This window comes from Notamacropus eugenii, chromosome 5 (assembly GCF_028372415.1).
Source record: "Notamacropus eugenii isolate mMacEug1 chromosome 5, mMacEug1.pri_v2, whole genome shotgun sequence".
NCBI lineage: Eukaryota > Metazoa > Chordata > Mammalia > Diprotodontia > Macropodidae > Notamacropus > Notamacropus eugenii.
Window position 1 is genome coordinate 425,430,134 of NC_092876.1, and position 26,940 is coordinate 425,457,073.

General features: G+C 36.7%; 1 protein-coding gene across 17 annotated transcripts in view; it reads right to left on the reverse strand.

Annotated features, from left to right (window-relative positions):
• Window positions 1–26,940, reverse strand: part of ITSN1 (intersectin 1) — a 279,156-nt gene that overhangs the window by 84,645 nt on the left and 167,571 nt on the right. For all 17 annotated transcript variants that reach the window (XR_011968537.1, XM_072616851.1, XM_072616849.1 and 14 more), the window contains 7 exons: window positions 25,067–25,314; window positions 23,355–23,514; window positions 18,169–18,374; window positions 16,838–16,920; window positions 7,554–7,720; window positions 4,065–4,110; window positions 1,872–1,993 (listed from right to left, as the gene is read on the reverse strand). Coding sequence is in view for 16 of the 17 variants with exons in the window: in XM_072616851.1 (XP_072472952.1) it covers window positions 1,872–1,993; window positions 4,065–4,110; window positions 7,554–7,720; window positions 16,838–16,920; window positions 18,169–18,374; window positions 23,355–23,514; window positions 25,067–25,314 (1,032 nt within the window). In the remaining variant the exon portion in view is untranslated. The remainder of the gene's footprint in view (window positions 1–1,871; window positions 1,994–4,064; window positions 4,111–7,553; window positions 7,721–16,837; window positions 16,921–18,168; window positions 18,375–23,354; window positions 23,515–25,066; window positions 25,315–26,940) is intronic.

Genomic DNA, 26,940 nt, shown 5'->3' on the forward strand with positions numbered 1-26,940 from the left:
TCCCCCCAAATAAAATTTTACCTTGCACATATTTTATAAATGCTTGCACACACACACACACACACACACACACACACACACACACACACGTTCTCTCTCTGGTACAGGAACTGGAATTTTTCATTCTCGTCTGTCTTACCACCACCTGACAGATTCCCTGGTGCAAACATGTTAAAAGAAATCTTTGTTGACTGATGGAGGCAGGTGTAAGATACCAAAGGAGTGAATGGCAGAAAACATCAGTAGATTACCGGTTGACTCAAAAGGCTTAAGTCCTGTACTTATTCCATAAGTCACTGGTATGAAAGGCACATTCCCTTTGTCCTAGGCTGCCAATAATATCCCCTTCAGCCCTTCCCCAGTCTCATTAACTCCCAGAGATAAGGTACATCTTAAGTTTTGCTTTTTGCTTATTTCCGTTTCCCAGATGTCAACTTCTCCTAGCTCCTGCCTCCCCTCAGAGATACAGCAAACAGATAACACCAGGACATAATTTCCCCAGGGATATTTCACAAGGCCATACACATCACAAGGTGAGATACTGATGAAGTCTCCAGTCGGGGTCATGAGTTTACTATGAGTACTTTTCCATACAGTCTTCCTTAGGAGTATAAAAATTTCTCCCTATGAAGGAGGTTTTGAATCACTCGGAACTCCATTTTACATTCCCAGGGACATATAATGACAAGCCACATCAGGTCTCCCATAATCAGGAATCACAGGTCTGGGGTGATCCAGGGATGTTCAGGGTGACAGTAATGCTGGTTGAAACTTGTTCTGTATCTCCTACTGTGTTCTATAAGCGTAAAGTCTCTCTCATCAAAGTAATTTCCTATGCTGTGTGACTAGAATTTGAACGCTATTCAAGCAAGGCTGGAAAGCTAACACAGTGGTCTTCCTCATAATACTCTATGCTATGTTTGTACCCCCTCTTTCATGCTTTCATACTCTACTTGTAATAAAGTTGTTTTTATACATGCCTTATTTTATTGTTCTCAAAGAGATGTTCCATAAGCACAGGAACCTTGTCATATTCATCTCTGATATTCTTATCAGCATTCAACACAGCGCCTTATATGTAGTAGGTACTGGAATTGAATTTGTCTTCGTCTTTGTGTTTGACACATTGAAAAAAAGAGATGGAAAGTGTGTGTGTGTGTGTGTGTGTGTGTGTGTGTGTGTGTATGTTTTAAAGCAAAATAGGACATCTTAGGAGGAGCATGAAAGGAAAAAAGCAGTAGTAGTTATAATGACTAATAATTATAATAAAAGCTAACATTTCTATGTGGTTCAAGGAATATACAAAATTTCCCATACATTATTTAATTTTTTCATATTTCATTGGTCTCATTTTTCATAGGAAATTTATCTCATTTTCATTATTTCAATTCAAAGTTGCACTATAAAGAAGTATTGTCCCCATTTTAAAGGAAACGAAACCAAGATAAAAGTGAGAGGTTAAGTGACTCATCCAACCTTACACAGTCAAAAAGCAGAAGAGCTAAGGCTATTTAATCTAACGTATTTGGATTTCAAATTGAGGAATCTTTCTACCCCACCACAAAGAGGAGGAAGGAAACGCATAGCAGTGTGCCTCCAAAGAAAAACTTTGCTGACTTCATATTTCTGCCTGGGATAGTCCTGAGTCTTTCAGGGTTAGGAGAGACGAAGCATACGAGCTGCTCAGACTACAGGGTGATTTGACTCTGAAATGTTTGGAAAGGTGGCTTCCCACTTTGGAGCTCAGAAGTTCCATCTTTAAAATGTATGGGCATTTGAAGGAGAACATACACTTGGTAATGTTCTCTCTTTGGCATTTTTTGTGTTAGAATTAGAACATGATGTTTTACACAAATTATATAGGAACTAACTTGAAGTTCTCCTTCCCACCATCCTCCTGGATTCTTCTTTCGGATTAAAATTAGTTGTCCAGGTGCCAGGGTAAGTTGTTCAGGGCCAGTAGCAGTATAAGATGCGATAACTTGGGCAATTTCTGAAAATCAAAACAAAAATGAGTGACTCACTGGAGTAAATCTAACACCACCTTTGGCTCATCCAAAGCCATAACTTTGTCCATAGCTTTTGTCCATAACTAGCATCAAAAACTAATTTGTTAGGTTGGTTTAACATCAAAGCAATGGGAAAAGTTCCATGGTCATTATCCCTTCATGTGCTAGTCAGGTAGGGAGATTCACCTCACTTCCTAAGGTCCTGTCATAGTCTTATGATTCTATTTTATATGAGATAAGGAGAGCTTTTCATTTTTTTAATCTATTAAGAGAGAGAAATTATGTTTTTCTTACAAAACCGACTCAATTTTTAAAAGCTGGTTTTAAAATCTGAATTTTCAGTATCCCCTGCTACTACTAATGATCCTTTTCTTCAGGGAAAACATTTTTCCACTAATCAATTTGCAGTCTGTGAAGGTATAAACAGCCTTCTGACTTTGGGGGATTCAGGTGGGAAGCAGCCAAAAGTTAAAAAAGCATTTTATGTGCAGTTATCAATTTAGTACACACATACAAAAGGGAAATAGTTCTATACTTCTCCTGAATGTTAAAATCTCAAAGGAAAAATTCCAAGAGTATAACAGAACAGTTCTGAAAATCAATCTCTACTGGCATTACAGGTTTAGAGATAAAAAACATAATCTTCCCTCCAGTGAACACTGGCATATCTATAATCCTTCTCTGAGCCTCCAGAAGAAATTCACAACAAACTTGTCTATTTCCCTATCTCCTTTGGACTGAATTCTGCCAGAAAAATGTCCTGGGCCAATGGTAGAATTTCCTCCTTCCCTACTCAAACTTAGGAGGAATGATCACACTTTCCATCATTTCCCATTTTACATTTACAGGTTAAGCTGCCCCCATAGAAATGTTCATACCATTGTAAAACTGAATAAAAGTATAGATGATTCTTCTTGGTGCTTAGAGAGTCTCAAGATTAGAACAGTTGTTTAGGATGGACAAAATCCAAAGTGGTGACCTATTTGGCTTCCAATGTTCTCTTTCTTAAATGAAGCTGGCACATGCAGGAAGCAATCTGCCACCAACTCTGCTTCTCTCTTTGTTTTCTCAAGATGCATACAAGCTAGTCCTAGCTCACTAACCCAAGGTAGGTTTTCAATGAAAGCTTAAACTCATCTGGGCATCAAATATAAAAGCACCGAGACACTTTAGAATCATTCAATTATTCCCAGCAGGGCTGAACTTTGACATAAAGCTTATTTGCCCTCAATGCTCTCAGCCAAATTTCTGGAGCTCAAGTGAAAACCCATGGTGACCGATTATCTATTTTCTCCTTGCTGTGCAAGAACTGTAAGCCTCAGAGAAAATATTCTCTCTCCCAGCAACGAATAATCTTTCGTCAATAGTCACTCAATGGAACATCAAAATATGTCATTTGAGATAAATGTGTGTTGTAAAAAGTCTTTCAAGTACGGTGGTATGCTTGTTCTCTCAAGAATCATCTGTAATATTTTTACTTCCAAAAGGATGATTCACACCAACTAAAAGCCAAGTAAAGACAGAGAAATTGCTGTAATCTTGTACTTTCAATGGATGTGAGAGAAATTACCTGATGTCTCTGAAATGAACCTGCTCTCCCTTACAACCCATCCTTATGACAGTTATGCGACAGTACTCTTTTCCGTTGTGTGTATTAACTGTTGGATGAGCATAACCAAGTCTGCAACATCCTCCCAAGAAATGCGTGTGCCTGTGAAACTGCCAGGCACCAGCAATCTGGTAGTCCCATAATATCCTTTTCATCATCCTGAAGTTATATATTTCCTTACTATCATAGGAGAGCTAAATTAGACCAAACTCTTTTATACCTACTGCCATTTTACTTTGATTTACTGTGATTATGGCACAATGCCAACTTTTCTTAACTACATAAACAACTCTTATATATCCCTGGAAAACAGAGATGGACAAGGAAATGTCTCAGGAAAAGTTTCTTTTGTTCTTCTAAACTTTTTGTCTTAATTAATATGACTGGTATTAATTAACACATATATTTAAAATATTTCAAAATAAACACTGAGACTTGCAACTTACCAGGTTTCTTTCCTAAACTCCCTGCTTTCCCAGTCGTCCCAGGGGCCTAAAACAGAAGGAAAGATAATTTTTACATAAACCCTCATACAGGTACCATCTTCACCCCAATATTTTTTTCACAGGGCAGGGAGGAGGTAGTAAGTTTAAACCAAACCAATAATTTCATTGGTATAGTGAGGAAATTCCCTCTACCAATATTAAAAAAAAAAAAACAAAAAACTAAAGAATCATTCATTTTTGACAGATTTTAAACATACTGTGCCCCTTTTTAACTCCATGAAGTTATAGTGGGATTCACGTTATTAAACATATGATGAAAGAAGAAACCTTGATTCTAGAGACTGAGTTGTGGATGTAATATCGCAAAGAATAATATCATTTTGCAATAGTTTCAGGGGTGGGGAACCTGCAACCTTGAGGCCACATGTGGCCCTCTAGGTCCTCAGGTTGACTGAGTTTCAGTCAAAGGGCCATACTTGAGGACCTAGAGGACCACCTATGGTCTCGAGCCCTCAGCTTGTCCACCCATGTGAATCTAAACATTGCATTTTTAATGCAAGTTATTGTAAGATGAGGAAAGAGAAAAGTCTACTCCCATATAGTGGAAAAAAAGACTCAGTGTTCAACTTCTTTTCCATTCTATAGATAGCTACAGACTAGTGGGAGCCAAGAGCTAGTGCTCACTAAAACAAAATTAGTTTCTTTTGTGTTGTTGCCACCCTTAAAGCCATACCTCAAAATCAATTTAGCATGGGAAAAAAAGTACAATTCAGAAGTCCTTTGATAACTCAATTAAGATAAAAAAGTGAGAAATAAAAAGAAGTAAGTATGTATCTTTTTGGCAAACGCTGTAACTTCTTATTGGGCTTTCAGTGTTTTGTGCCCATTATTGTGAATGACTAAAATTGATTATTTCAATAAATCTTTATTAAGTACCTTGGGTCTAAAATTTAACATTTTGTTAACAAACAAATTTATATGTATACCAATAGCCCTGACTGTGTATATAACAAAGTACTTAAGTTCTGAGGAGCAAAATTCCAAGGAAAGAAAAGGATCATCGTTAGCTCAGAGAACTAGAACAGAATAAAGGTTTCTAACTAAGGCAGAATCCATTAAGTATCTTCTGAACTAGCTACGTCCTCACCAAGCAAGCAGCACATTCCACAAAAGTACCAATGGACAATCACTGTGCAAGTAAGGTTAAGAGCTGATGACTGGAGGAAAGAGGATGAATAACTTTAATAAGGAACATGAATACTGCCAGAGAGTTTCATGTTATTCAGGGGAACATGATGCACATAGAGTGCTTTACATGCCAGCTATTATTATATGTCCTAACTATTTAACCTGAAGGAAACTGCAGTATATACTACTCACTGCCTTTACCTCAACTTGGAGAAAGAGCAAAGTCTCAAGGTAAAACTCTGTATCCATTTTGGTCTCGCAGGTATAGATCTGCTTTTTAAACTTGCAAAAAATATTTGATTTTGCCATTACACACCAACATCCTTAAGAAGGTAGTTCTAGTGTTTTTTCTTTGAAACAGCATCTACATGATTTTTATTGACTCTAACTCCTCTGCCTAAGCAAGAGTTGAATTCCCTCTTGTCATTTCTGGAGGGTACAACAGTACCTACTTTTTTGTTTTTTAAATTTTCTTTCCAGTTTCAATTTTTCTCCTTCCTTTTAGTCCCTTCCCCACCCATTGACAAGGCAAGAAATGATACCCATTATACTTGCAAAGTCATGTAAAATACATTTCCGTATTAGCCATGTTGCAACAACAATAATTATACTAATAAATCAAGAAAAATAAATAAAGTTTTAAAAAAGCTTCACTCTTCATTCAGAGTTCAGCAGTTCTCTCTCCAGAGGTGGACAGCAAATTGTGATGAATCCTTTGGAATTATGAGGGGAGGTGCAACTTGGCATATGGTAGGTGCTTAATAATGTTTATTTGACGGATTATCCTTATAATATTGCTATTAAATATTTCCAACACTTAAATGTCAGAAGGGAGTTGAGCTGTCACAGTAATGGACAAAGAAAAAAAATTTTTTTATAAAAAAGTGCGACAGAGGAATAGGTACAGAAACACATCTAGAGTCTTTCCCTGGCTTGTTTTCAAACTCACTATGAGCTCAGGGAAGGGAAAGATATTCTTCACCCATGCAGTGTCACAGATGGCTTCAGTTTTCCCAATGTGTCTAAAGGTCTCTTCCTGCTCATTGGCTGAGGAAGCAGGAGGCAAGAGGGCAAGGTTAAACAACGGTGATGGAATGTAGGATGGAAAGAGTGGCCAGTGAAAAGGAAACCCCTGAGTATTCTGTTTATCGGCAGTGAATTACCTTAATAAGCAAATTCATACTTCCTGAAAAGCTGCTTTCTATTTTAAAAACAAAAACCAAAAAACGAACAGCACTTTGGCCAATTTAGTAGATTATTAAGGAGGATGCATGATCAAAATGTATACAGTCATACATTTTACAATCCCCTATTGCGATCAGTGAGAGACCTTCCACCACCGGACAGATTTAAACAAGTTTAAACAAGTTTATTTTATTATATATTTATTTACTTTTATTTTGAAAAAATTTATCGTTTATTTCTATTTATTTAGTTTTAGCAATCGACATCAGGGATGTCAAATATACCACATGTAATATTCCCAAGTACTGTGAAACAAGATTAAAATGTAATTAAGAAACATTTAAAATGGATAAAAATGCAATCAAACATAGATAAGGTTGCTATGTGGTTTTCTAAGTTAATATGTACCTACTGGGTGTGGTTTACTGGTCTAATAGTCCCTAGTTTCTATTTCAGTTTGACACCTCTAGTCTCTATTGCCAAAATAATGAGAGACAAATATTCCTAGGACATTGAAAAAATCACTGGGAAGGTTAAAACATTCATGAGTAATGCTTTGTAATAGGACATATTAGGTGTTATTATAATTTACCTTCATGTACTCCATATCATGAAGAAAAACGAACCTCATTTTTGTATGTATTATCCTTATTGCTGAGTCATTTTGGTCAGGTTCAACTCTGTGACTCCATCTGGGGTTTTCTTGGCAGACATACTGGAGTGGTTTGCCATTTCTCCAGCTCATTTTGGCAAACAGGGTTAAGCGCCTTGCCTAGAGTCACACAGTAAGTGTCTGAGGCTGGATTTGAACTCAGGAAGATAAGTCTTCCTAACTCCAGGTCTGCACTTTATCTACTACACCATCTAGCTGCCCTTATGGGATGGCCTTATTCAGACTGTGTATTTTGCCTCATTCCTAAAACCTTTAAGGGAATCAATGATATATCAGATAATAAGCTCAAGCAATTATGTAGCACTATCTTCATTTTCTTACTCTAAAACTTAGTAACATTCTTGAAAAAGATTTTGTATAATTGATTCCACCTTCAAATCCTAAAAGTGATTACACAGGAGGAACGCAAAGTGTCTGAAGAGCAGTTGTTAATAAGTATTTACCTCTGAGTCTTTAAGTCTCACATAGTTAGAAGGGAAAACTCCAGATTTGTCAGCCACCGTTCCTGTCCACCAATCACCATCTTTCTTCGTAACCAAAATCACATCCCCTTGCTGAAAGGTTAAATCGCCTTGTTCAGAACTCTCATAAGTGTACATGGCAATATATTCTGGTGGGGAGAAACGATGACATTGAGTTTAACTTCTGAGAAATCCTATAAATATACAGACCTTAACAACTGGGGTTTTGATGAAAATAAGATGGCCTTCCGTAATCAATAAGGTATATATTATACAATAAGTCAATATAGCATACAAATGGCAAAATGTCACACTAGACATTTAACGTACCCTAGAAACAAGAATACACTACAATAGATCAACATAAACTCAACTTACAGCTTTCCATTCATTTCTTATTTAGGCAACTTGGACAATGGAAAAGAAAATTCTATTTAAAGCATCACTGAGTTAAAACAAAATTGTTGTTCATAACAGCCACAGGTATTTCTTGCTGAGATTATATGTGGGCATAATGGAATTTGTTACTAAAGAATTCCTTCATTGTTTTATTGGATAGAAACCAAGTATGAAATGTGCTTATTAGGTACTTATCTACCCGAAACCATGGAATTAAATAAGAAACCAGCAAAAATCCCAAAGCTCAAAATAATAGCTACTAGGATACTTCTTCCAGAGGTTCTGGCCACATCAAGGTGCTTCCTTTGAATCTAGGATGCATGACCAGAATATTCAGTAAAGAATAGGTAAGTTAGAGTGGATTTGTAATTTCACTGAGACAGGGCACACAATTCCCTCTACCAATGCAAGAGAGAGCCTTCTCTATAACCTACAGTCTTTTTTTCTATAATAGTTTTTTTAACTTAATATTTTATCTCCCCCAATTATATGTAAAAACAATTTTAACATTCTTTTTTGTTTTTTTAAAGTTAACTTATTCAACATTTCCTTCCATAAGTTTTAAATTTTTCCCCTCCCTCCCCAAGCTGGCCTACAATCTAATATAGTCTTTACACATACATTCCTATTAAACATATTTTCACATTAGTCATAACATTCATCTTTTGAAACTGAGTTCCAAATTCTCTGTCTCCCTCCTTCTCTTCTCCCCTCATTGAAAATGCAAGCAATTTAATATAGGTTATACATATGCAGTTGGGCAGACCACATTTTCACATTAGTCATATTGTGAAATAAAGCAGACCAAAAAGAAATCCAAAAAAAAAAAAAAAGAAATAGTATGCTTTGATCTACATTCAGACTCTATCAGTTTTTTCTCAGGAGATGGATAATGTTTGTCATCCTAAGTCCTCCAGAATCGTCTAGGATCACTGTACTGACAAGAACAGGTAGGTCATTTCCTAGTTGACCATCATTCAATACTGTGGTTACTGTATATACTGTTAAGAGCTTCCTAGTGCATTAAAAGGTTATGAGACTTGCCCAGGGCTACAAAGCCAATATATTTCAAAGGCAGGGCAGATGGGAAAACACCCTGTTCTGAAAAACAGACCATTTCACATGTTTAGTATCAGCCATGGCGTCGGAGAAACAGGAGACTCTCCTGCCATTTAGTACCCAACCCATACACACACAATGACTCTAGAAATACAATTTTAAGTGCAGAGAAAATCTAAGTTGGACACTTTCTGTGAAGTAAATCTCTTTTTTACCTCCCAGGATTCCTTTTCTTTTGATTCCTCCAATTCTGACCTTTCATTTCATTATAAATTCCCTCTTTAAAAAAAAATTGTATGTTATCAAAGTTTGTTGGCAATCAACTTCCCTAAAGAAGGAGAATCTAAAATTTTGAAGCTACTTTTAAAAATGTTTGAGAAACTACAGAAACTTGAACTTTAGCTGAACTTAAATCGTGCTACAGGAAAAACAAAGGAGTGGAAATACATTAAGGCCTTGTTGCTTTATCTGAAATATTCCAGGCATGTACAGACCCACACTTAGCATTAAAATGCAAACAGCCTATTATGAATTTTAAGGAGTATCCTAATTAGTTCCAGAAATACCATGGAAAGTTTTGTGAAACTATGGTTAAACAAAAAGAAGCAAAAACCATTGTTGGCTAATGCCTAAGTGAATATGTTGAGAAATAATAAAACAGAAAACCTACACAATCCTGTTTACATTTTGAAACTGTAAAATTCTAAAGTGGCCTTTTCACTATATTGTAAACACACATACACACACATACACACACACACACACACAACATACACACATCCTGTCCAAATTCATCCCTACCTCTCTCCACCTCCAGAAATTTCATCTTCTAATAACCTGTACTATTTGAAATTCTTGAAAAGCAAAGAATCTCAGTGTTAGAAGAAATAGCAGAGACTTGTCTAGTCCAATACATATCTGACTTAAAATTCTTACTATCATATCTACCCAAAATTCTCAACAAGTGGTCTGTCAATCTTTACCTGAAAAATTCTAGTCATGGTCATAGCCACTTTGGAGGTAACCTCTTTCTGCTACATAGTTCTGTTAGAAAGTTGTACTGAGAACAGTCTAAGTTTGTTCCTGAAGCCGGAACTAGGCAGAATAAAGCTAATCCATCGTCTATACGACTGCTCTGCAGAATTTTTAAGACAACTATAATCAACAGTTTTCTAAATTGATACTCATGCCACAGTGCCCAGCTGGTCTTTCCTAAAATGTGATGCCCACAATAGAATGTGACACTCTTCAGATGTGGTCTGAGCATGAATACACCTCCTCCTTCATTCTGGTCACAAGTTTTTTGAGGCACCTAGGATAGCACCATTCTTTATCACATTGTTAATGCATACTGAACTTGTAAGTCAGTCAGTCCACTGAAGCCTTCAGATCTTTTGTAGAAAAAAATGATGCTTCACCATGCCTCTCTCAGTTTGTATTTGTGAAATTGGGTTGTTTTTTTGCTTTTTTAGAAACCAGGGGTAATAGTTTACATTAATCTCTATTAACTTTCATCTTATTGGATAGAAAAGCCCATTGTTTTAGTCGGGCAAGATTTTTGGATCCTGTCATCCAATGTGTTAGTTATCCCTCCCAGTTTTGGATTACCTAGAGATTTGAGAAGGATGCACTTGGCGCCTTCATGTAAGTCATTTATCAGATGCTAAAAAAAAGCACAAAAAAGATTCCACTAACACACTCTCTCCAAGTTGCTAATGAGCTCTTTAATGACTATACTTTAGGTCTGGTCATTCAAACAGTTCCAAATCAACCTCAGGCCCTGCTCTCTAGCCCAGAGTTTCTTAAACTTTTTCCATTCACAATCCCTTTCTGCATTTTGGCAGTTTGTTGGCACTGGATGATAGGCACAATGCAAAGTGTGTATGACGTGTTCAGAACCAAGACTGCAGTGAAGGTGCGTGAAGCAACATGGGCAAGAGCTGCCAGAGACATCTCAGAGACAGTCTAATACCTCTTCCACAGATTGTTCAAATGCTAGAAAAGAATAGACATGTTTTTTTCTAACTTTTCTCTTCTCCAGGCTAAACATCCTTAGTTCTTTGTATGGCATTATCCCTAGTCCTCTCACCATTGTTTACTTTCTGATGAATAAAGTTCATTTGTCTTCTATGCCTTGATCCAAGTCACTGGATGATTCACGGATCTAATATAAACTTCTCTGTTTGACAATTAAACCCCATTCTCACATTCCAAGGTCCAGCCATACTGGCCTACTTGGCCTTCTGTATCCATGGCCCCCAATTTTCATCTCTGGATCTGCGTACTGACTTTTCCAGGCAGGAATCTGCTCATTCCTCACCTCTGCCTCTTGGAATCCCTACTTTTCTTTAAGACTCAGCTCTTCAAAACTTCAAGGGCCACTTTGAATCCTTTCCCACTGTTTCCAGCTATGAGCATACTCCCTCCCAAATCAACATTATATTTGTTTTGTATATGTTCTGCTTATTAGGATGTGAGCTCTTTGGGGCCAAAGACGTTCATTTGTGTCTTTGCATTCCCAGTGCTTAGTACAGTGCCTGGAGCATAATAATGGACTGACTGATAAAGCCATTAACTAAAACAGAACCATAGGCTGGGGGCACCCCATTAGAGACCTCCCACCAAGATGACACAGACAAATTATAAGATTAGGCTATTAGAAGACTAATCATTCAACCAGTTCTGAATCACCCATATCAGTATAAGAGACTTTGTCAAATGCTGAGCTGAACTCCGGATATACCAAATCTTTAGCTTTCTATAGATCTACTAGTCTTGGAATCTTGTCAAAAAAGGAATTCAGGTTAGTCAGGCAATTCCTATTTCTGATAAGTCATACTGATCATATTAAACATCACTTCTCAAGATTCACAAACCATCTATTTAATAATGTGTTCTAAAGTTCTGTAAGCAGATTCCATCATCTTCTCTTTAATGAAAACTAGGATACTTGTTCTCTGGGGCTGGGACAATTATTTCCATTTTCTATGATTTTTAAAGAGTCACTCACAGTGGTTCATCAATCACATCTGTCAGGTCTTCCACCTCCCTCCCCACCCCCACTTCCTATCATGTAGTTTGTATCTCATTGGTGGCTTGAATTTGTTGGGAGAGGTTTTCTTACTATCCCCTTATTTTGATTTTCAGTTCCCTGTTGGCTGTTTTTTGTTCTAGTCTTTCTCAAGATCAATTCCTTTAGAAGTGAAAAGAGAACCAAAATAAGAATTGTAAAGTGCTACATTTTCTTGTTAATTATCCTCATACCATACACCCTGAATAGTGGTCACATCTCTTCTTTTCATTTCCTCTGGTTTTTGATATAACTAAAACACACCTTTTTGTTTTCCTTAATATTTATTGCCAGCATTGGCTAATTGTGGGGAAGAAGAAAAAGGAATGAGAATTTACTGAGAGCTTATCATGTGCAAGGCATTGTGCTAAGTACTTTTACAAATCTCATTTGATCCTTACAACAATATTGTGAGATAGATGCTTTTGTTACCCCCATTTTACAGTTGAAGAAATTGAGGCAGATTAAGTGACTTACCTGGGGTCACACAACTAGTAACCGCATGAAGTCATATTTGAAGCCTTCTTGACTCCAGGCCCATCTGTTTAGCAGGCACTTTAATTCTAGCTTTTAGCTTTCTTAACATTCCTATAATTCCCATTCAATAATTAGTAGAGGTCTATCATATCTAACTTTTCAAAAATTGTATTCAGGTTCTTAACTTCATTATTGCTAATTTTTTGGCTAGATTTAAGTCTAAAAGTAGTCTTTGCTTTTTTTTTTACTGTTTACTTCTCCCTGTAACATATTTAACTTTTCCATTCAGTATTTAGATGCTATGCCATTTGGTGCATATATCTTAAATACTGAAATTAATTGTCTATGGTACTTTTAAGCATAATGTGATTTCCCTTGTTTGTCTCTTTTAATCAAGATTATTTTTGCTATTACCTTCTCTGAGATTATTATTATTGCCAATGCTGCCTTTTTTCCTCAGCTGATGAATAATAGGTTTTCTCTATAGCCATTTTTTGAATCTTAATATTTCAAATGTATTTCTTATAAACAACATATTCCACCTGCTCCTCCATTCTGCCAAGCTCTTCCATTTTATGGGTGAGTTTCTACCATTCATATTCAGTTATCATTATCACAGACATTAATTATATATTTCCCTCCCTCTTATTCTCTTATACTGTGTCCTTTCTTTGCTTCCCTCCTTGTCTTTACAAAGAAGAGGTTGGTGAGAATGAATGTGTTCAGTACAAGTTCTCTTTGCTTTATGCAATCTGCTTCTGCTTTCCTGACTTTTTGTTTCTTTCCCTCATTTCTACCCTCTGTGCTTAAACTTCATTTTGCTTATTGCTTACCGCCTCCTAAATCTAAATTCCTTTTTAATTTCTCCTCCTCCCCTCTCCATTTGCTACTATTCCCATGGTGAGAAATATATCTCTGCACCCAGTTTTGTGTATATTTATGGGTCTACTCTACCCTCCTTTGACCAGTTCAGATGAAAGTGAAGTTCCAGTGTTATCTACTTCTTCTATCCCTTTCTTCTTTTTTGTATAGTCTCATACTTGTAAACCCTAATTATATGATATAACTTCCTTCATTCTTCTTTCACTTTTTTTCTTTAGTGTATTCCTTTCTCCCTTTCTTCCATTAAGATTATTAAAATATAGCAAAACTATTACCTGGACTTCTGTTTTATTAGACTTTCTTTAGGACCCCCTAAGGTTTTGGGAGGACTCATATTATTGCCTTCCATGAGAATACAAACAGTGTTTCCTCATTCAGTTCTTTCTGGTTGCTCAACTATATTGTCCTTTTTTTATTTCTCTTGTATCTTTTGTTTGTATTTCAAAGTTTCTACTCAGCTCTGGTCTTTTCATCAGGAATGCTGAAAAGTCCTCTATTTCATTAAAGATTCTTTTTTCCCCTATAGCATTATACTAATTTTGGTTAGGTAAGTTATTATTGGTTGTAACTCCTTATACCTTTTGAATTTTGGAATATTACATTCCAAGTTCTCCGTTCCTTTAGCATGGTGCCTGCTGAATCTTATATGAGCCTAACTGTAGATGTTTGATACTAGCATGCTTTTTTTTTCTGGTTGCTTGCAGCATTTTTTCTTTGATCTGGAAACTCTGGATTTTGGCTATGATGTTCCTGAGAATTTTCATTTGGAGATTTCTCTCAGGAGATGACCTTTGAATTCTTTCAACTTTCAATTTGCTCTCTGATTTTAAGAGGTAGTTTTCCTTTATGATTTCTAGACTTTTTTTTAATGCAATGGCTTTAACATATTCCAGTGAGGCTTAAATTATCTCTCCTTGTTCTGTTTCCTAGGTCAGCTGTCTTGACTATAAGATAATTTACTTTTCTTCTATTTTTTTCTAATCTTTTGACTTTGTTTTAATATTTCTAGTTGTCTCTGAGTCATTCATTTCTGTTTTGTTCATTCTAATTTTTAAGCAGTCTGCTTCTGCTAAGCTATTAAACTCTCTTTCCAAACCTTTCTTCCATAGTTCTCATTTCTTTTCCAGTTTTCTTCTCCAATGCACTCTTAAATGCACAATTTATAAAATCATTTTAAAACTTTTGCTTCATTTCTTCCAGGAATTCTAGTTGACTTGTATACAACTTGAGTTTCTGCTTTGAGGTTCTGTTTATATGTTGTTTGGAGTAATTCTCCTGCATCCCTGTCAGCAATAGCTCTTTATGGTGAGGTTCTTTTTTTGTTTACTCTTTCTTCCAACCTTACTTCCTGAATTGTGACTCTGGGTTAGGGCTAGGCTTTTTTGGATGGAATATCTAGGTCTTTTGCTTGGTCCTATTTTGAACTCTCATAGATCCTCTTTCTGCTTTCTCTAGGACTTGAATGCTACATTCCTCAAGGATCTCAGGACTGCAGAAATGCAGGTTCTTCCTTTGAGTTGGCTGCTCTGGTTTTTCAGCCAGATGCTTCAAATCAGAGTGGAGACTAGAACAGAGACCTCACTCCAAAGTCACAGCCACACAGTAGTTGCTTGCTTGTCTAACTTACTATTTTCTTTGTCTTGTACGCAGCCTCAGACCCACAACTGCTCCTTGCTCTGGTCCACCTCTCCTACACGTAGGTCCTCCCCCTCAGTCTACACTAGATATGAGACCTAGCTCTGAGGTATAAGTAACAGGGGCCAGCTGTCATTTTTTCCTGCTCCTTGGCCATTGCCAGAGACGTTGAAACTTAATCCTCTTCTTGCCCTAGTTCACAGCTCCAGGCCCCAATTCAGTCTTCTTGCTAGAAGGTCTGGTATGGTGCCTTCTTGGCTGGACCCCCACCACAGCATCCAAAAACCTGTCTCCCTATGTGAACCTGGACTAGAAAAATGATTCACTGTGATTTTTCTTTGGATTTTCCAATTTTTTCTAGACTTTTCTAAGCCTTTGCTGTAGTAGTTGTAAGAGGACAACAAGGGAGGTAGGCTGTACTTTTTGACTATTCTATACTATGTCACTTTCAATGAAACTTGCAATCTGCTAAAATTCCTAGATCTTTTTTCAGTTGAACTACAATCTTGCCATCCCTTCTACCATGTTTGCATTTGTAAAGCTAATTTTTTTTAACCCAAGTGCAAGATCTTACATTTAAAATTTTATTAAATTCACCCAAAATTTACACAAAAGAGAGGAAGCATGATATATTTGACTGGATAATGAGCTGGCCCCAGAGTAAGGAAGACTGGGTTCAAATCCTATCTTTCATGCAAAATGGTGATGTGACCCCGGAACATTATTTAGCCTGATGTTCCAGCCTGTCTACATATTTTTGAATCTCAATTGTCATCAAATATGTTAGCTACTCAGGTTCCCAGTTTTGTGTCTGGCACATAGCTGTCACTTAATAGACACCTGCAAACTGATTGACCTTCCTTTTCAATAAGCAAAACATTTATTCCATTATCCAAGTCATGGATTAAAAAATGTTAAAAGTGCTGAATCAAAAACATAAACCTGAGACTCTTTCCTAAATACATTTTTCCATGTTGATATTGTCATTAAAGACCACTCCTTGGGTGAGGTCATTCAACCAGTCAATAATCAACTTAGGCTTCTGAGTAGGCTTCATTTCTCTATCTTATCCACCAGGAGAGTTTAAGTGACTTTTAAAAATATTTTTAGATTGAAACCTGGTTTGAATGGTTTACTCCAGCCCCTAGGCGTAATTGAGCAAGAAACCTTCAGCTGTCCCAGGAACTTTTTTATGTTGTGGCATAGCCAGAATTAAGTTTTCTGACTTCTTGCCCCTATTCCTCATTACACAGTTCATAAAATAACTTTAATTCATTGGTCTAGACTTGACTCACTGGTGACAGAACAGTCTCCTGTTAGTGTTATATCAGCTCTTAGTCTAGAAAGTTTGAGCCCTGAATAACTCTGAGCCTTCAATCAGAGTGGGCATCCTGCTACATGTCTGCCCTGTGGAACTAGGGGCAATGGAGGTCCTACCTCTTTGCTTTTTCCCTTTGACATCTATTCTCCCGTAAATGCCATTCTCATTTGGGAATGTCTCTTCCGGAATAGCTCCTGCTTTTTTGTACTGCAGATGAATGCTATATCTAGGACTAATTTTAATTTCTCCAGAAACTACTACAATTTTTCTCTAAATGGCTAATTTTCTATTTTACCATAATATTTAACACATTATGGATAAACCAATATAGAGTATTTTAATATCTGAATGCTTTCATAGCATGTTGATTGGCACTATTATATTACCTTCCCAACATTTTGAAAATAATAGTCAATTTCTTACCTTCTCCTGGTACTGAGAGTTTAGCTGCTGGTGATGCTACTCTCTTTAGAACAGCAGGGCTTTCTGAAGAACTTGATTCCATACTTAAGAAGAGAAAAATATAGAGATACTTTAATTTCCACTGTAGCAAAAGCATATATACAAATGAAACCTTTAAATAAATGCCACTTAAACCTTGGAAAAAACATGGATTGAAATGAAGGTCAAATTTAACTGCAAATAATGACACGAAAGAGAGGCAGAATGACATACTTGACTGGATAGTGAGCTGGACCCAGCATAAGGAAGACCTGAGTTCAAATCCTGTTTCTGATGCATAATGATGGTGTGACCCTGACCTAGCCACTTAATTTTTCAGAGTCTCAGACAACTCTCTAAGACTGGAAGTTGAAGAAGAGTTGCTGAGCTGTACTGGTACAGGGAATTTTCTAATTGGAGAAGCTCTTAACCCTGATGAAATCTACTGGACAACTTCCTCATCTCCATCATCAGTCCAATATGATGTGGACATGTGCAATGATTAGCTCCCATTTTAGTTTTTTAGCAATTTATTACTTTGCACATTTGGATAGTTTTAGTATGTTTACCATAATACATAATCAAACCTACTTTGAAATTTAAAAAAGCTAATTTCCTAGGTTCTCTTTTTTTAAATCTTCAGTGTCCTAAAAGTAATATTTATATTTAAAAACTCAATGAACACTGCCTTTTTCTAACCATGGCTGCTTTATCTTAATTTGAACTAAACAAAGGCTTGGTTTGGATTTTGTGTTACATAAATATTCCATAGAGAGAGGAAAAAGTACTCTCCCAACGGTAATTGACTAAAATAAAATTTACCATAATCAATGGAATTATTTTTGCATGCTCTATACTAAGTATTCTACAAAGAAAGATGAACAGACATGGTCTTGCTCCCATGCCTTGAAGCAGACTTTCCCCATTTTAAATCCCAGAGATATAAGATTTTCCAAATGCTATGACAGTTAGAGGAAAAAGCCAACAAACTGTAGGAACATTTTACTGCCCCTCAAAATGGTCCAAAAGAGTGTTAGGAGCCATCCCATCAGAGACTATAAAGCAGGAAGGGACCTAATGTTGACTGCATCCAACCCCTCTCATTTTACAAATACAGCAAAGTGAAACCAAGAGAGATTAAGATTAAGTGGTTTGCTTAAGATGAAGCATCTAGTTAACACTAGAGCTAGAAAGAAGAACCGGGGATCCTTTACAGTCCAGAACCAGGGCATTTCTGTTTCACCGTGATTACCCTCTTTTCAAAGTACAACTTTTTTTTTCTTCTGACAAGAGCAGATAAATGTCACAAGTACCTTGTTGATTTTCTTATGGGTCCTGAAATGAGCTTCACGTAAGACTTGGGGAACCAACCCTTTTGACCTTGAACTTCTCCAAACCACCACATATCTTGCTGTTCCAGGACTGTGATGACATCATTTTTGTTGAAATTTAAATGGTTGTCCTTTTTGGCCCTCCACGGGTACAAAGCTTGTGCTTGTAGCCCCTCTACCTTTTCACCCTTATATGGAACAATATAAAGGGGGCTTTGGTTACATAGCAGTTTGGTACAAAAAAAGAAAAAAGAGAACATGAGTAACGTATGACAAACACACTTTTCATTGGGATCATCGATATTAACACACATACATAAACAGTTTAATTGAGGCAGTGATGATCAGAAACTAAGAATGGGAAGTCTCGATGTTTTTTTGTTCATTGTTTTCTGAGAGATTTTGCTTCTGATAACTCTCAATGATTTTATAAGGATATCATGAGAAATGGTGACTAAATACAAGCTTTGATTTCCTTTCTGCTGCCTACAAATATGCCCAAGTTATGTCCATCTTTAATAATAAACCTTCATTTAACCCTACCATCCCCTGCACTTATCATCCTATGTGTCTCCTCCTTTTCTCAAATCCCAAGAAAAGACTGTCAAGTTCCCTTCCTCTCACTCAATCCTTCATCCCTTTGCATTCTGATTTTTAACTTCATCCCTTACCTGAAATTGTTTTCTCCAAAGTTAGCAATCATCTCTTAACTGCCGAATCCAATGGCTTTTTTCTTCAGTCCTTACCCTTCTTGATCTGTCTACAGCATTTGACCCTGTTGACCACTATCTCTTTTTGAATACTTTCTCCTCTCTGGATTTTGAGAACACTGCTCTCTGTTCTCCACCAGTCTGAATACTCTTTCTTTGTCCCCTTTGCCAGCTCATCCTCCATATCATGGTCCCCTAGAAGCAGGGCTTTCCCAAGACTTTGTCCTAAGCCCTCTTTCCTTATTCCTTTATATTTTTTAATTTGGTGACCTTATCAGCTCTCATAGGTTTAAGTATCATCTCTACCCAGACCGACATAACCAGCCCTCGTCTCTCTTCTGAGCCTCAATCCCACATCACTTACTGCCTCTTGGATGCTTTGAATGAATGATTCATGGGCAGTACAAATCCATGATGTCCAAAAGAGAACTCATTGTCTTTTCCCCTCAAATCTACCTTCTTCCAAACTTCACTATGTCTGTTCAAAGGTTCCACCATCTTTCTATTCACCCAAGTTTTTAACTTTTTTTATCCTTGACTTCATTTTTGCTTCACCACACTTAAACCAATCAGTCACTAAGTCTTATCTACTGTACTTCCATGAGACCATTTCCATCCGCCCCCTTCTCTCTAGTCAAACAGTCACCACCCTAGCTCAGTTATCCTCTCTCACCTAGACTGTTGCAGTACAGATGGGCACCTATTAGTGCTAAAAATGAAACCCCCTGAAATGATTCCATTTTTTAAATTTGCATCAAATGTTTCTTTTGAGCTGGAATCAATAATTATATTTTCTTAATTATAACTTTGAATGGTGCAAATAAGAACACAGATTTCAGGGGACTCAATTTTCAAACCAATGGGACCCAACTGAGGTCTTCTCATTAGTCTCTTTGTCTCAAGTGTCTCTCCTTTCCAAACTACCCTCCTCAGCTGCCAAAGTGATTTTCCAAAGGCACAGATATAACCATGCCTCTCCCTAACTCAATAATTTTCAGTTGCCTTGAGAATCAAGTATAAACTCCCAAATTTGGCATTTTAAATCCTTCACAACCTGAATCCCACCTACATTTTCAAGCTCACTAGACATTATTCACAACCTGACTCCCATCTACATTTCCAGGCTCATCAGACATTATTCCTCTTCATGTGTCATATGGTCCAACCCAACTGGACTTCTTGCTTTTCCTCAAACCTAACACTCATCTCCTATCTCCATGCCTGGGAAGAGACCCCTTCCTCTACTCTGCCTTACGTAGAATCCCTAGTCTCTTTCAAATCCCAGTTCACGTATCACCTTCCACATTCCCTTACCTGATACTCCCAAATGCTAGTACCTCTCTCATCCCTCCCACCCACAATTCCTTTGTATTTATTTGTATATATGTATGGAGGCTCCGTGAGGGCAGAATTTTAGATCCCCTACACCTAGCAGAGTTCCTGGCACTTTGGAAGTGCTTAATAAATACTAGTGTATTGAATGATGAAAGATATTAGAGGTGCTTAATATGCTGACTATTGCATAAAATCACCAGAATGTTTCAGTGTATCACTGGAAAATGTAAGGTTTCTTCAAAGAAGGGAAGCAAAGAATAATCCAGAATGATGAATGATAAAAAAAATCATTTATATCTGCCTTTGGAAAGTGTTCTTACACTTGTACACAAATAAAGGTGACACAGTTCACAACATATTAAATAAAAATTACGAAGCTCCAGTTAACTTCACTCTCAACATAGATGACTCGTAAAGCCTGATAGTGCCTGGACCTCCTCAACTTACCTTCGCTGGACTTCAGGCACACTGGAGTAGGCATACCTTGGCCGTTTAGACGTAAAATGGTTTCAAATCCAAGAGAGTGAATTGTGAACTCCTTTCTGACAACTTCCTTACCATCCACGTCTCTTCATCAGTCTTGTTCAGCTGCCTCTCCAGCTTCTTCACAATCTATGATTCTTCCTCTTCTCCCCACTCCAACCTCCCTTCCCTTCTCCTGAAATTAATTGGTCTGTTATCCTTTGCTTTCTTACGGGAGCCGAGCTAGGTTATTAGTCATTTCAACCATTCTAACCTTTCTTCATATTAATACCTGGCATGGTGTGCAAAGGGCCTTTTAAAAGAAAGCAAATGCACACAGCTCTATTAGACTATCTTTAATCTCTTTTAGGGAGGGCTTCTTAACTTGAGCTCCATGAAAACATTTTAGGAGGTTGATGAATTTAGATGGGGAAAAATAAATCATCTTTACTTTAACCTCTAACAAATTTAGCTTTTACTTCAACTATGAATGTAGGGAATAAACATTCTGCTGAGAAGGGCCTATAGGCTTTACTAGACTGCCAAAAAAAAAAGGATAAGAACCACAGCTTTAAGAGGAAGGAGCAGGGACTGTCTCTCACAGTGCCTTACAGACTGTGTAGCACAGTGCCTTACATCTTGCATTTTGCTTACAAAATGTATGTTGAGTTAAAATTTCGTTGTCAAATTATCAACAACTTGCTTAGCTTTTTCTTGAAATTTACTCTATTATGTAAGATCTATTATCCCTTCAAACTCTTACATCCTCAATCTCTTACTCCACTGTTTCCTTCCCCACTGCCTACAGGCACATTTAGTTCTCTATTCTAATAAAAACAGAAAATAGCAACCCTCCAAAACTCCTCCCTTGACCTTTTATCTCCCTGAAGCTACCACTTCTTCCTTTGCTTTCTTTCACTAACTAAACTTCTATAAAAAAATAATACCCCATATTTGCTGATGGTCTTCACTTCCTCACCACCCCCTTATGCTAAATCGCTTAAAATTTGGCTTCTGAATCCACCAACTCGTGAATGAATCTCCCTTCTCAAAAGTCACCAATGACCCTATAATTATGAAATCCATTTTTTTCACTCAGCTTTCATTCTTAAATTTTGTAGCATGCGACTAGTCTAATCACTCCTTCCTAAAAGTCACCACGTGGCTCCTGGGGCGTTGTAATAGTCAATTTCTCCTGTAGCATCTACCTCACAAGGTGGTTATGGAGATCAGATGAGCTAATAAATGTAAAATATCTTGCAAACTTTAAACTATTATAGAAATGCTGTCATCATCATCATCGTCACCACCATCATCATATACCCTACCCCCAAACCCAAGACAAAGTATTTGCAAATCCTCAAAGAGTCTTGAAAAATCATGCTTCCTGCAACTCTCTGCCCAAGAGCCTTCACTCTTAATGCACGGCAACTTGACATCACACAATTTCCATATGCAAGAAAGGGCAAAATTTTCTGGCATAAAATCCCATTCTAATAGGAATAATAAACAATGATAATGACAATAGTTCAAACTCATGTAGCAATTTAAGGTTTGCAAAGCACTTCATAAGTGTTTTCTACTTGATCTTCCCAATAACCCCGTGAAGTATTATTATGTACTGTTATTATAGCTGTGTTACACATAAGGATGAAGTTGCAGAGAAATTAAGTGACTTGCCCAAGATCACACAGCTAGTACGGTTAATTTTTATTTTTAAAAAACTTATAAGAATATTAAAATGTATTCTTTGTTGTTCCTATATGCCCCATCTAGATGGCTGCCAACTTAGCTTACCCTTAGTCCTAGCTCAGCTTATTATATAGCCAAAGTGGATGATGGATGTGTGCTTTTTTTTTAAGCTTTATAACTTAACTTCATGATGCCTGCTTCCCCATCCCCTACTTTGGGCTTTGATTAAGTCATTCCTTCAAGGAACAGCTCAAATTCTATCTCCTTTTATGAAGTATCCCTTGATCATCCCAGCTAAAGTAATGTCTTCCTGCTCTAGATTCTTCTTGTATTTGATGTATGCCTCTCTTAAGATAGTTGTCACTTATGTCTTAGATTCCAGTTAATTATGTAGATCTCATTTCCTCTCCTAGTCCGTAAGCTCTTTTGAAGGCAGCTGGTATGTCTTATTGACCTTTTTTAATTCTCCATCCTGCCTATCATAGTGCCACATGCACACATTCATATAGAACAGTCACCCTGTAGAAGTTTGACTTTCCAACCTTCCCCTTTCTGCCTTCAAATTTCCCCAATATATGCTATGAACTGTATCACCCTCCCACAGAATACAAAGATTTATTCCCAAGAAGAGCTGAGTCCTCTTTTCAAATTTGCTGGTTCATCTCTTTTTTAGACAGGAAATCAGCCTTTCTGCAAACATAGATTTGTCCTACGTTGAAAAGTATATAGACAACAAGGACTTCGTTCTTTCATGTAGCGGAAGCTTCAGAAGAGCTATTGACATACACAAATAAAATAAAGCCTCCACCATATACATTTTTTAAATTCTGAGCTGGGATCACCCATACTATATCCTGAGTTACATAGTAGGCAGGTTCATTTCTGGTCAATAACACTAGTAAGTATTTATTGAAGAGGTTTGTATCTTACAGAATGTAGTTATCTACACCCAGGCATATTGCTATTTACCTGGCCCAAAACAGGAGATGGCGATGAGCCAGTAACAGTAGCTGGGGTAAAGGCTGATCTTTGCCTTAACTGCCCTGCACTTGGGACAGTAAGCGAAGGCTGGGTTGCCCATGCATCCCAATTATCTGTTTCTGGTTTCTCATTAGTGTTTGTTGGCCACCTGGAAAAGAAAAGAAATACTACTCTAAACAATACATGCTAATAGATCATCTTTTCATTATGGACCTCAGGTGACTTGGTCACATTAGCTGAAGCCAGGTATAAATAAGCAAATCGCTTTGAGAACCAAAGAGGCCTGCCATCCCTCTGCACCATGCACTGGTCCAAGTTAGCACTACTGCATGCTGGTATTGGAAGGCAGGCAAACATTACTTTAGGGACTACTGAAGTTACTGCGGTCACAGAATGTGTTATTCGTCTACATGGGGAATTTGATGAGAATGACAGCCAAACCAAATCCATAGGATGGCAAGTAACTTTATATAATAGTGTGCATTTGTTTTGCTTTTTTGGGGAGTCTTCTAAGCTAATTAAAGCTTTAATTAGGTCAAAATTATCAACTAAATTAAAATTAATATAGGAAAGAAAAACTAAAACCAAAAATATATTATTATGTATATACGTACATATGTGTGAGTGTGTGTGTGTGAATGTGTGCACATATACACTATTTTTACATTCTTTCCAAGTTCTGTCCTTCACATTGCTCTCTTCTCTTCCTTATAATTTCCATCTATTATCTAACACAGGGATGGGGAACCCGCAGCCTCTAGGCCACAAGTGGCCCTCTAGGTCTTCAAGTGCAGCCCTTTGGCTGAATCCAAACTTCACAGGGTCACATGATGTCATTTTTTTTTTTTAAGCTTGTACATTCAAATAAATGCAATTCTAAACAAGAAATACTTGGTAACAGACATAGTAATTGAATCATCTCCTTGATGATTTTATTTTTTCACCCAAGTAGTATTTCTTAACCAATATAAAAATTTAAATTGTGGGACTGTAATAAGGGCTCACGACTTCATAAACTGGATCATTACAAAATGACACCACTGTCTAAATACCAGTCTTGAAGGCCAATTGTTCACAATCAAGAACTGAGAATAAGCATAATTTGATGGCACGCGTTATTTCATTCCACTATATACTCAAACAGAACCAAGGAAGCTTAGAGGAATTTAGAGGAAACATCTTTGTCTCTTCTTCCAACCACAAGTGTGAATTTCGTTTCTGCTTCTATATCAGCAAATAGTGCTTAGTTACAGGAAATGACTATGAATAATTGCTGACTGGCTTCAATATTAAAAGAATCATTAGGAAATATACATTATGTTTGCTGTTACAAAAGCAAAGCTATTAACTAGTCATTGAAATAAATAGATTATTGATGCTTAATTTTCACTTACAAAGAGGTGACTAAATTTTTGTTATAGAGATGTAGATATGTCACCCACAATTTTCCTGCCCTTCAGGTCAGGGACTGTGTCATTCTTCATCTTTGTTTTCCTAGGATCTAGCCCAGTGCTTTCACATAGGAGTTAATAAACAGTAATAAATGTTTGCTGAATTGAAAGCACCACAAGACATTGGGGATGAAAGCAATCTAGTGAGCTCTTTCTTTGAGAGGGCATAAATAGGAGGACATGAAATGGTTGGAAATTCATGATACTTTATGAGGATCTCAGCTATAAGCAACCAAATACTGCACGTACGTGGAGCTGAAGTCTGCCCAGTTGTTGGAGGTTGTAGAGGATTCTGAAGAGGTTGTTGTCGCAGGAGTTGGGGTTTCATGTAAAGCAAGTTTGGGTGTGGGCATGGGTGTAGAGTCAGCTCCTGGTTTCAGAGGGGTGGGGATCTCATTCTCTGGGATTTTCTCTGCATAGTTTGCAGGAAACCATCCCGTCTTTCCTTTTAATTCCCCTCCAAGCCACCCAGGTTCTCCAGTTTGGCTTTCATCCACCTGTAAGAAAGATATAGATAGAGTGACATTGAGACTAAATACAGAAACATACCCAAAGCAACAAAGTCCTTTGTCTTTCTTCTTTACTCCCCTCATCCCCCTCCTCCACAAAATCCAATAAATAGAACAGAAGCTGTTTCATTATGCTCTGGTTATAAGGGTTTGCCAAAATGCACTGAAAATATTTAACTTTGAAAAGAAGTGTAATAACTCAAAGGATCTTTCTTGAAAGTAATCTTTGGCCCACAACATTGTTTTCTAAAAGAGACAGAAATAGTAGAGTGTGTAAAAAGGGGAGTAGGACTTGGGGTGAATTTAGGCAAGTAACTTAACCTCTCTAAGTTTCAGTTTCCTCATCTGTAAAACTGGGAAAGGGAGAAGGGAAAGAGGAAAGGCTTGAACTAGATGACTTCTGAGATTTCTTCTAACTCTAAATCTGTAATCCTAAATCACAGAATTTGAATTCTAAGTATTATTCATTTTTGAAGTTGTTTCTGCAAATCTACTTTCAGTACTTATCGTTAAAGAAAGCTCCTAAGAATTCTCAAGATTAAAATACTTTCTCTTTCATTCTAATCATTAAAACATTATTACAACCTAAATTTAGGGTACATTTCAATTTAGGGTACATTTAGCAGTTTTTTGTAAATTATAAGAGAAAAATACTGTCTTGCTTAGCACAGGGAAAAGGGTTTGTTTAGAATTCACTATGGTCATATAGAATGAAGGCTAATCACTTATTTTAGATATAAACATAGATATTTTATATAGAAATATATGTAAATATAGTTATTTTAGATTCACTTTAGATATAAAACCCATAATAAGCAGGGAGAAAATGAAGAATGGTTTTATTACAACTCTAAATTTTATCAACACCTTAAATTTTTTTCTTAGAACAGTACTCACCAAAGCAAAGTAAAATATTATGGTACGATTCTACTCTGACACTTAAATTTGAAAACCTGATTTATTCTCTGTTACTTAAGGTATCACAAAGGTCATTTACTACAATGGAACAAGGTTAGATTTTTAACATTTTAATTTTTTAGTAACATAGGTTAGTTGATCACAATTCTGTTTTTCCTCTTTCTTTTATTCTCATAATGTTAAGGCATTGGTAAAGGTCATAATTAGCACTGTTTTTTAACATGAACCCTGACTTTATAACTCACAAACATGCAAAAAGGATCCGGACAAGTTGGTTACACACTAATAAAGGGGAAAATAAAATGCTTTCAAAATTTAACAATTATGAGGGAAAATATTATCTAGTACCTGAAACCATGAAATTACTAAAACACACCAAACAATTATGAACATAATGAATTCTCTACAACATTTTTAAAATATTTCAGATATTTTCCCAAAATGTTCAGTGGCTTTATTTTTTTTTTATTTTAGTCTTTTAGAATCTTTTTCATCAAATAGAAAAATCTTAGTTGAAACTTTTAAAACAATAAGAAAAAAGAGTGAAAAATTAAATTTCCAAACATATTTTTGCCTCCCTGAGTTTGCTCTGTCTTTTTCCATTGGCTCCCATTTAGCTGTTGTTATCATTTTCTCTGTTTCAGCGTTCTGTATATCGTGTTTCATTGATCTATTTTCCATGATAAATCTCTTCCC